The 11946-nt window shown below is 43.0% G+C and overlaps 1 protein-coding gene across 20 annotated transcripts in view; it reads right to left on the bottom strand.

Moving 5' to 3' along the window:
- The window catches only part of Trim2 (tripartite motif-containing 2), a 147914-nt gene that overhangs the window by 17399 nt on the left and 118569 nt on the right, over nt 1-11946 (bottom strand). For all 20 annotated transcript variants that reach the window (XM_017319814.2, XM_011240301.3, XM_017319813.2 and 17 more), the window contains one exon: nt 238-341. In XM_017319814.2, the coding sequence (XP_017175303.1) occupies nt 238-341 (104 nt within the window). The remainder of the gene's footprint in view (nt 1-237; nt 342-11946) is intronic.

Raw genomic sequence — 11946 nt, forward strand, 5'->3', positions numbered from 1 at the left:
CACAGAAATCACGGGGGGAGGAGAGGCATTTGTGAAATGCACTACAGATCAGAATCTGGCAATGCTGCTTAAGAAGTCTCCCCCAACACACACACAACCACACACACACACACACACACGACAGGAGTCTACATACTTATCTTGTTCCTTCCCCATACTATTTATCTTGAGTCTAAAGTAAAGAAACACACCCTATCTCCAGTCAATACAGTCAAAGGGACACATGTAGGGCTATACCTGCACACACTGGTTGTTACTATCTGCAATTAATATCTTTCCACTTGTAGATGCAGCCACACCCTGCAGGTTTGTAAATTCTCCTTTGTTTCTTCCTTTGGTACCTAAGAGTAAATGAGAAAAGCATAGAAATTAGGTTATAGAGAATAAGATTAGCAAAAGCATTATCCAAGCTTCTGTAAGTAGCATGAAAAAACACTGTCTTTTCTCTTTTCCATGGTAGGGATGGACGCATAGCTGTGTATATGCGCAGTAGGTGTTTACTGAGATACAGCAGTGCAGCCTCTGCATTGAGATGTATATGGGGGGGTTAGGGATATAGTGGCTTCCCTTATGACTTAATCCATGAACTACTGGCCTTCTCTTTCAGGCCAATAAAGTCTTTGCAAAAATCATTCTTAGGCAAATGTTATTTTTTTTCCCTAATCAATCTGTAGCTGCATATTAACACAGTTAAAATATATTCAGCTTTCACAAAGAAATAATTAAAATATTCCAACTTTTGAGCTACAAGAGAGGGGTGTGTTTAAAAGTTTTGGCAAAATCTCACTCTTACTCTGTAGCTCTCAAAGGAAGTCTGGGCATCCGACTTTCAGAGCACACAAGGCACCCTGATGTCATGAACCAAAGACATGGTTCTCCCATGCTGGATCCATGTCTGCATGCTTTTCTAAGGCTCTGGACTTCTATATTTCTGATATCTCACGTGTGTGTGTGTGTGTGTGTGTGTGTGTGTGTATGTGTGCGCTGTGTGTGTGTGTGTGTATGTGTGCGCTGTGTGTGTGTGTGTGTGTGTGTGTGTGTGTGTATGTGTGCGCGCGTGCGCGCTCGTGTGTTAACAGAGTCTTACTATGTGTGGTCTGACTGGCCTTGAGCTCTTGCCTGAGTCTCCCTAGCGCTGTACTTAAGGTCAAACTTAACACTGCACTCTGCACTCTGATTACAAGGAAAAGGGAGAGAGAGGGGGAACAGAGAAGTAAAAGCGTGGCACCTGCATGGTAACAGCTACATCTTTATTTTTAAACAATTGGATAACTTATTTCAATAGGACTCTGAGTATTAATGGACGGAAACAGGCAAACTGTCTAAGCATGACCTAGAAAGAAGCTTAAAATGTATTTCCTAAAGAGAAAAATAAATTATAATTTAATTTATGCTAAAAGAGCAACGTAATAGTTTTTAGCAGTCTCCAGATGTCAGCTGAAGGGAACAAATCAACAACAGAACTGCTGCGCTGGGCGGGTCCATTTTGGATTCGCTGCTCTCCACCAGATCATTGACCATCATTGTTCCAAAGTCAGGGCCCTCTCAGGTTTACTTGTTCTTCTGTGTCGAATGTCTCCAAGCACGAGAGAGAAAAACCTCAGATCCCCAAAGAGACAGTCCTGCATCTTGAAGGAAACTCCTGTCTCATTAAATGTATCACTTGGTCCACAGGATCATGGCAAGAGGCATGAATGCAAAATGAGTGTGTGGAAGCAAGGCATTGTGGTACCCAAATGGAGCCCAGGGAAGCTGCTTGAGCCCAAGGGTTCAAAGCTAGCCTGGACAACAATTGTGAGAGCCAGGCTCACAACAAATAAAAAGACAAGTAAAATAAATAAAAAGATAAAGAAGATGAGTTGATATCTGGTCATAGAGATGAGAAAGGTGCGGCTGGCCCTTTAAAGAGGCATACACTAGTGTGGTTTGTTTGGGGTCTCTACTGCTGATGTCTGAATAACTGGACACAGGAAGAGCAAAACTGAGGACCAGGAAAAGAAAGGATTCTACATTGTTCATTTTACAAACATCTTTTTTACAGGTGGTAAGGCCAGAGCTTCTAAGAAAATAAAAAAACCAAAACCCCTGGCTTTTCAAAAATACACCTGTAATCCAATCACACCAGAGAGGGGGGTGAAGAAGGGGAATGGCTTGGGACAAATAGTCCCTGTCTGAAAATAAATAAATAAAACTTAAAAATGATAAACAAAAGTATGACATTATCAGAAGGAGGTAGCAGGACCAACTTGAAAGCAAGAGTCTTAGGGCCCATGGCTGAGATGTCTCAGCAGAACATCAGGTCAATCCCACCAGCCTGGCAACTGTGATTCAACCCCTGCGAGCACATAAAGGTGAAAGAGAGAATGCATGCACGCATGCACACACGCATGTACGCACTCACATGCGTGTTTTCCTACACACACACAATAGCATGTGTCACCACACACACTAATAATAAATACATTTTTTTTAAAAGAGCAAGAACCTTATAAAAACTGGGGTTGGAACAGAAACCAAAGAAATGACCTTAAAGAAACCCCAGTGATGTAGATCTTGTTGTGTTTCAGACCCCAGGACAAAAGCTAAGGTGCATATTTAGCGTACCAATGTGGACCTGGCCTCCAGGTTCCCCCAGCATCCCTCAGTCTCTGTTACAGTGCATACCCCGCCCTCTACCCTGAATTTTCCAGCCAAGAGGCTGGGCTGCCCCACCCCCAGAAGCTCCTCCCTATATAATCCAGACATTTAGGTCTCTCTTCTCTCTTCTGTCTCTCATAGAGTGCTCTCTCTCTTTCTCTTCCCCTTCCCCTGTGTCTCCCTCCTCATGGCAATTTTCCTGGCCTCCTTCTTGGGACCAGTGAATGTGCCTGTGAGTGGGCTTCCCAATAAACCTGCCTTTAGATACTTTAATCAGGTTTGGATTGGCTCATTTCACTGGCAAAGAAATAACTTATCAGATCCTTGCATCTGTGAAACTGGCACTGTCCCGATAGTCATAGGGTGGCTGCTGACAAACAGCAGAGGAAAGGCAGCTGGGAGACACCTGAGGAGAGCAAAGGAACACTGATCTGCTGTCCTTGAGGGACAGGCAGGGACAGACATTGCCTGTGGTTCTTCTTCATTTAACCTTTGGCTAAGGACAAAGGCCATTGTGTCTCTAGAAAACTCAGTGTGAAACAGGATATAGAAAAAGAAATGGTATTAGCAAAAAGATTCCATTTGCTTTCTAGAATATACAGCTGGTGCTGGAAGAAAGAAAATAGAGGCGCCCAAAACACCAACATGTTTTTGTACCATACAGAAATAAGGCCACGAGTCTGAGCATCAGCAGAAATGGCAAAGAACCGCACTGGGGCAGGAAGACATTCAGTCAAACTCTACGTTAATCCGATCAGAATCCAGGGCAGGAAGTTCTTTGCTTTTGCAATGAATGAGGGCGTTCTTGGAAGCTGCCAACATTGGGTCACCAGAGCAGTGGGACAAAGCTCACTGCTGAAAGAGGTTCTGCTGTGCATCTGGCCATCGAGGTGCCATCAGCCTCTATCTGTTGGCCCATTTGTAAATAAGACCTCAGGATGGGAGGGACATCAGTCAGCCACACTGCCCGGTTTTAAAACAGGCTAGATAAAACAGGCATAGCTCAGCAAGGCCACTCAGCAGGTAAAAAAACAAAAAAACAAAAAACCTTTACCATTCAAGTACTTGCAAGCTTGAGTTCCTGTCCCAAATCCCCCATAGAGGAAAGAGAACTGTCTCCCAAAGTTGTCCCTGACATTCACATGAACGCCTGCACTCACACAGACACAAATAACACACACGCGCGCACACACACACACACACACACACACCACAGACACACACCACCAAAGACAACAAACTGCCAATTAGTAGTGAAATCTCCTTCGCCACCTACCTCCTCCTCCTCTCCCAACCCTCTCTCTCTTTTCAAGAGCTAAAGACCACACCTCCCCTTGTGCATGCCTGCACTGGACCAGGCCCTCATTCCTAGGAGCACCTTTTGTCTTGTCAGAGATTCCCACTGTTTCTTTCTCCTGAACCCTGTTTGCATCCGTTTATCTTGAAAGACAATTGATGCTAATGACTTTTTCCTGGCAATTGAAATAGATGCTGCTTAACACCGCAAGACAATGTGGATAGAGACAATGTGGATAGACCGTTCAAGTGTTTGTAAGGCAGCTTATCATGAAAATGAAGTAGGGATCCTAGAAGTTGGAAGTTATTTGGGCCCAAGCTTTACCTTCCCAGCTCCTTAGGAAATCTATTTGGTCTACAGACAAGTCTCTCCTGTCTCTACAGTATTCTAAGTGAGTGGTGAGGCTGGAGATGTGTCTTGGCCTTAGAGCACTTTCCTAGCTTGTCCAAGACCTCGGGTTCAATCCTTAGCTACACAGCTTGTATACACACACGTGCAAGCATATATATGTACACAGAATATTGAAAAGTTGTAATGAAGATAAAGTCTTACATAACACTTATGTAAAACAATACATATATTAACAGTACTTATCAAATCACTTCCTATTTTCATCTAAAAGATCCATTTCACAATTACTTGTGTTGGCTACTAACTGATTGACAGAATTTAAGGGAGCTATAAGTATTAGTAATAATTTCTAATGGTAATTAAACTATTAGAATGGTAGTGGAGGTGCACTCATTTAATCCCAGCACTCAGAAGACCCAGGCAGGCAAATCTCTGAGTTGGAGGCCAGCCTGGTCTACAGAGGGAGTTCCAGGATAGCCAGGGTTACAGAGTAGTAACTCTTGTCTTGAAAAGAAAAAAAAGAAAAAAAAAAGAAAAGAAAAGAAAAACAGAAAAAGACAGAAAGGAAGAGAGAGAGAGAGAGAGAGAGAGAGAAGGGAGGGGAGAGGGGAGGGGAGAGAGGAGGGGAGGGAGAGAGGAGGGGAGGGGAGGAAGGGAAAAGGGAAGGGAAGGGAAAGAAGAAAGGAAAGGAAAGAAAAGGAAAGGAAAGGAAAGGAAAGGAAAGGAAAGGAAAGGAAAGGAAAGGAAAGGAAAGGAAAGGAAAGGAAAGGAAAGATAATTACACCATTTTTTTCTCAGATGGTAAACTAGCCTATGAATCACAAGAGGAATTTTCAAACCCACAGCTTCTGAACCCTACTCCCCATGACAACTTCCAAATGTCCAGGAGGTGAACCCCAAAGCTGAATCCAGAAGACCAACAATGTGTATCTCCTCTGACTGCCCTCCCCAACTTAGTATACAAGGAGCTTTGAGTGAAAGAATCTACCCAGATATGACTGAGGCGAGCACATCTCTAGTGCAGGATGATGATCCAGGCAGGTGCTTAATGAGCACTCGGTAAGCGAGTGCACGGGTGAGTCAGTAAGGACTGGCGGAAAATTCTAACTCGCGTTGCATGTTGCATCGTGAGAAAGTGAAATGTTCAGCAATATGCGCAGCACTTATAAATTCTCTCTCACGAGCCATCAGGATGAATATCATGTCCATTGTGCAGTTGAGGAGACTGAAGCTGATCACATTAGAGACAGGAGAAAGAACAAAGCACTAGTCATATTAGAGACAGGAGAAAGAACAAAATTGCATTTTTTCAATATATACACACCTTTTTTCTTTTCTTTTCTTTTTTTCCAGTTCCAGTGTTATACTCCTTAATCACATCACTCAAGAGGCAGACACATGTGTCGCATCTTTGAGTTCCAGGCCAAACTGGTCTACAGTAAGTTTAAGGACTGTCAGGGCAGGCTGGAGAGATTACTCAGTGGTTAAGAGCACTGACTGCTCTTCCAGAGGTCCTAAGTTCAGTTCCCAGCAACCACATGGTGGCTCACAACCATCTGTAATGGGATCCAATGCCTTCATCTGGTGTGTCTTAAAATAGCTACAGTGTACTCATATACATAAAATAAATATTTTTTTTTTAAAAAAAAGGACCTTCAGGACTACACAATGAGGCCCCTGTCTAAAAATAATAGTCATCATCTTTGTCATCATTATTGTCATCATCATCATCTTTATAGCCTTCAATCACCCTAAGTAGAGTCGCCCTTCCAACTGACAAGCAGTCTCAGTGTGGTCATTCACCATACATACTCACAGGGCTCCCAAGTTCCCTGTTCCCACTGCCCTCGTGGACCAAATAGGCCGATGATCCACAAGAGCGGGGAGACCCACACAAGAGTGCAAGTGCCACGGAGGCCAAAAGAGGTCCCTGAAGCCGGAATTACAAGCAGTTCTGAGCCATGAGTACTGGGAACATAACTCCAGTCCTCTGCAACAGCTGCCATCTCTCCAGCTCCATTATGTTTTAGACTTTAACTTGGCAGCTTTCTTTGGGCTCACTTGGATCACACTGCCTCTTAAAATCCTTAAAGTCCACTCCTGTCAATCACACTAACTTTAACTGTTTAACTGTATCCCTACCTACACCATAAGCTCCCTGCATGAGTAACGTTTGTAACATCTGTAACATCTGCCCTGTTCCCTTGCCACACTTTATGGCACAGAGCTCAAGTTGGGAGGTAGAATGTCACCCAAAGGCCCTTGTATTGAAGGCTTGGTCCTCAGCCTACAGCACTTCTGGGGGTGTTTGTACCTTTAAGATGTTGGGTGTTGTACTGGCTGGTTTTGTGTGTCAACTTGACACACGCTGGAGTTACCACAGAGAAAGGAGCCTCCCTTGAGGAAATGCCTCCATGAGATTCAGCTGTAAGACATTTTCTCAATTAGTGATCAAAGGTGGGAGGACCCATTGTGGGTTTTGTCATCCCTGGGCTGGTAGTCCTGGGTTCTATGATAAAGCAGGCTGGGCAATCCAGGGGAAGCAAGCCAGTAAGCAGCACCCCTCCATGGCCTCTGCATCATGTTCCTGCCCTGTGTGAGTTCCTGTCCTGACCTCCTTTGGTGATGAACAGCAATGTGGAAGTGTAAGCTGAATAAATCCTTTCCTCCCCAACTTGCTTCTTGGTCATGATACTTTGTGCAGGAATACAAACCTTCACCTCACTAAGAAAGGTATCGTGGAAGGAAGTTAATTCATTAGTGGCACATCTTGACAAAGATATGGGGACTTCAGCCCTACTCTTCCTGACTTTGCTCCCTAAGTCACCATGAAGTGAGACAGTCACTTCATGTCCTCCACAACACAGGGTGCTGCCATACCGCAGGCCCCAAAGCAATGGAACCAACCAGCCGTTTACTAGAGTCTCCAAAACAGTGAGCCAAAATAAATCTTTTCTCTGTTTTAGTTAATATCTCAAAGGTTTGTTTAAAAAAAATAGGAAGAGAAACCTGATTAGCACACACAGTCAGTGCCTAGTGCTTAATACCACAGCGACTATAAACTGTATCTACTTCCACTTGAAGTGCAGGGAGAGTTCCCAAGGATAGGATTCTCAAGGACTTATTCAACATGACCTCCCTCATCTCAGAATTTAAGGAAAAAGGTAATTTACAGAGGTGAGGCAGTTTGTTTCTATGAACTTTGGAGCACATGCAACATGAAGTCTATTGTATTGTATTGTATTGTATTGTATTGTATTGTATTGTATTGTATTGTATTGTATTGTATTGTATTGTATTGTATTGTATTATATTGTATTGATTCTATTCTAGTCTATCCTATCCTATCCTATCCTATCCTATCCTATCCTATCCTATCCTATCCTATACACATTTTCTCTTCTACGTGCTGGTGAATTAATCCCAGTGTCTGAAGAGTATTCTGGGTTAGACTGCCTCTCCAGCCCCACACAACCATTTAAAATGACATTTTCTAGAGTACAGATGAGTACTTCATCCAATTTCCTACTAACTCATTTAGGTATGGGGAATAGATTACGTATTTTGAAACAATTCAACTGTGATCCTTTCCCTCCCTCCCACGTCTTCTATTTCCCCTTTGTTCAGTGATGCTCTCCATTGATGACTAAACCAGCTCACAACTCCTAGTCAGCAAACCCAGAAAGGAATTTCTGCATGGCCAGGAACTGTCACCAGCAAGAGCTCTGAGTTGCTTCTCTCAACCCATTCAGAATGATTGTCCAATGCAATCTTTGAGAGACACTGTAATTCACTTGCAGTGGGCATTCAATTAAATTGTCAGGCATGGGAGATACCACACCATCAACTTTGGAAAACCACAGAAGTTAAGGGGTGATTAAAAGTTGTAGCGTTCAGTTCTTTAAGTCTATATTCCTTCCGTGGTAAGGATAATTGCACGTTGCCATGATGGTATGTCATTAGGAGTAGGGCTGGGGGGTTTGGGAGAGGGAGCTCTGATCTGTGGTATTTACTTACTTCCAAAGTTTAAATAATTCTTACTGATTTCAAGTTAATATCATGGTGCCATTGAATAAGCTAGCAGTAGCTGTCTCCAGCACACCTAACATTATATATAGCAACAGGTATATTATCAGCAGAATAATCAGAACTGTATTATATCCACTACAGATCTTCAGTAAGATGACACACAGCACAGTGGCTATCTCAGAAAATGTCTACACCCTTCCCCTGATTCCAATCGTCATCTAGAATTCCTTTAATTTGTGTGTGTTTGGTTGGTTCTTTTATGGGGGGTAGGTGCAGGGTTCAGGACATTTTCTCACCATGTAGCCCTGGCTGTCCTGAAACTCACTATGTAGACCAGGCTGGCTTTGAACTCCGAGATCTCTGCCTGCCTTTGCCTCCAGAGTTCTGGAATTAAAGGCGTGTGCCGCCACACCCAGCTTTAACTTTTAGCATGCACCTTTAAATGTTATCATTTTAATTGTTTGCACGTTTAAATTTTAACATTTCCTTAAGGTTCATGATTAAAGTTATGTTCCAGGGATTAAACACAGGCCATCAGAAAGGGGGAATACATGCCTTTACCCACTGAGCCACCTCACTGGCCCAAAAGAGGATACTTAAATTCTGTAGCTCATGACTTGATGCTGCACCATCTGAGTATGGCTGGGGATGACAAATGGTACCATGGCATTGACATCACTCTTGACCTGAAGGAATTTACAGTCTTACTGGGTGGTGAGACCTCAGCATAAATAACAATAGTAATCGCTGTGGATTCAGGCTTCGGGGTGGTCAAGTGTGAGGATGCAGAGGGTGTTTGAGCAGCAGTGGGCTCCCACCCGATGTGTCCAATCACATCACTTTTTATTCTTCAGACCTTTACTCAGTCAGCACGACATGTGCATGACATGAGGCCATCCAGTCATCTCTCTTCACCTGTCCTTTGCTTTCAGATCTCTCTGCCTGCTAATTGCATCTGTTGACTTGAGGAAGTCCTATTAAGTTCTGGCTTAACGTCCTTATTATTGTGGCTTTTCATCACTCTCCCTCAGTAGTTGACCAAGTTGCTCATCTATCTGCCATACAAGCCTATAAGCTCTTCTAGGAAGGAGATCATACCTCTGTCATCTCTATAATATATCCATTATCTAGCACATGCCTGTTGGGGTCAGGTGCTCAAAAAACATTTTTTGAGCTTCGTTATTGTATCATGAATGCTGACTTTTACTAGAGTCTGGATTAGGACATGAAGTTAAAGAATTAAGACAACAACAACAAAAGTCTTAGGGATATTTTAAGCCAATAGTTTAAAAGATCTGAATAATGAACACCATGAAACATTTATGAAATGAACTTAAGGAGCCATTAATAAGTGGAAAATAGTCTGTGTTCACGGATTGGAAGAGTACATAGTAGAAAGATGTCCATACTACTTAAAGTAATCTACAAATTCAATGCAATGCTCACCAAAATCCCAATGACATTTTTTTTCAAAGAAGTAGAAAAAGCAATGCTAAAATTCATGTCTAACCACAGAAACCTCCAAAAAAGCTAAAGCAATTCTGAGGGAAAAGAGCAAAGCTAGAGACATTATATTCTCTGATTTCAACATCTGCTTCAAAGCTATTCCTGACAAAAACAGCATAAAAAGGACACACATTAGTGGAATACAAGACCCGGAGATCATGATGGCACCTGTAATTCCAGCATTTGGCAGTCCAAGGCAGGGAATATAGAATTTAAGGGGAGTCTGGGCTACAAAGTGTGCATAGTGAGATTGTCTCAGAAACAGACAAAAACTCAACAGACCACAAAGAGAATAAGAATACCCAGAAATAAAGCCACACGTTTATGGTTAATTGATCTGTGACAAAGAGGAGGGAGACAATGGGGACAGGAGAGTCTCTACAATAAATGGTGTTGGGAAATCCAGATGTTGACATGAAGATTACTAGAGGCTGACCTCATATCAAAGACAAAGGGCAATCCACACTGGATTAAAGCCTGGAAGCCTAGGACCTGAAGCTGCAAACCCTGCAGGAGGAAGCACGGGAGAGGAACTCATTACACTGGTGTGAGCAATGGCTTTTAGGTCTGAGCCTAACAGCACCCTTGACAAAGCCAAACAGAAGGGAAGAAAATCCACGCCAGCCATGCAGCTACTAAAGCATTGATATCCAAGATGCATAAGGAGCTAAAATAATTTCATAAACTTTTTTTTGTTGTTTTTTTATTAGTCTCTTCACTCGTGTGATAGTTTTGTTTATTAAACAGAAATTTCTTAGCTTAATGTTTTTGCTTTTGTTGCCAAGTTGTGGTACTCATAAAAAGAAATTAAGAAGAATCATTGCTTTTGTAACCTTGAGCCTGAGCTCCTTCTGCCTCAGATCTCAAATGCTGGAATTATATTGGTACAGCAGTGCGGCTGGGCTCAGGCTCCAACCAATCAATGGTGAGAAGACAACCTGGGGCCAATGAGGTGCACAGCAGGTAAAGACTGATTTAGTGGTCTGTTTGGTGGTCAGAGCTCTTAGAGAGGAAGGAGAGAGCCAACCCTGAAGTTGTCCTCCGACCCCCACATACATGCTGAGGCACTTGTACCCCAATAATAGTAATAATAATAATAAATTTAAATGTGATTTAAACATGGGCAAATGATCTAAATAGACATTTCTTAAAAGACATACAGGTGGCCAATAATAATAAAAGAGGTCAACATTACTAACAACCAGGAGAATGCCAATTCAAACCAACCAACCATCAAAAAGACAAGATAAATGTTGACAGGGATGTGAATAAAGGGAGCCTCATCATTGCTGAGGTGAAGGTACACTTGTAGCCATTATGTAAACAGTAGGAAGGCTCCTCACATAATTAAAAATGGTACTAACATATAGTTCATGACTACTACTAGGATTCCCCCCAAAATGAAATTGATTCTCGGGACCCTATCATTGTGACAACATGGAAGAATCTAAAGGACAACTTTGCATTTTATGGACATGGAAGCTGAGGCTGAAGGAAGCAGAACGCTAGGCCCAAGGCTCAAATGGAAGACCTGGAGCAGCAGGATCCGTCCTGCGTCTGTCTGAACTTGTCCCCTGGAACCATTCTACACAGGTGACCAGCAGGATCCAGTCCTGCGTCTGTCCTAGCTTGTCCCCTGGAATCATTCTACACAGGTGACCAAGAAAGTCATGCTCCGAATGGACAAGTTAACGTGTCATTCCACAGTCTTTACCGGGATTCAGCCTTGAGAACTAACAGGGCAACTCGGCTCACAATGTTCCAAGGAGCCAAGGAGCCGGAGTTGCCCCAGGCAGTCTGAGGAGAATAGATGGTGAGAAAAGATGGCCAGCATGGTCTCCTACTCCTTCCCTCCCCGAGCGCACATGCAGTTCTGCAGATTCCTAGTTTCTGAAGTTCTGTGGTAGAAAAGTCTATTTCCTTTCTAGGTGTGTCAGTTAACAAACTGTGCAGTAGCACTCTCAGGCCCAGTGATGTAGACACAGGAGGGAGTAGGGGAGGCAGGCTGCGGGTAAAGACAGAACGAGGAGAACGAGGCAGGCTGCAGGTCCTTTCTGAAACAAAATGCAAGCTTTGCTTTTCCTTAAGAATGTCTGAATGCCCTTTTTTTTTTTTTTTTTTTTTTT

Source organism: Mus musculus, chromosome 3, assembly GCF_000001635.26.
Source record: "Mus musculus strain C57BL/6J chromosome 3, GRCm38.p6 C57BL/6J".
In the NCBI taxonomy this organism is placed as follows: domain Eukaryota; kingdom Metazoa; phylum Chordata; class Mammalia; order Rodentia; family Muridae; genus Mus; species Mus musculus.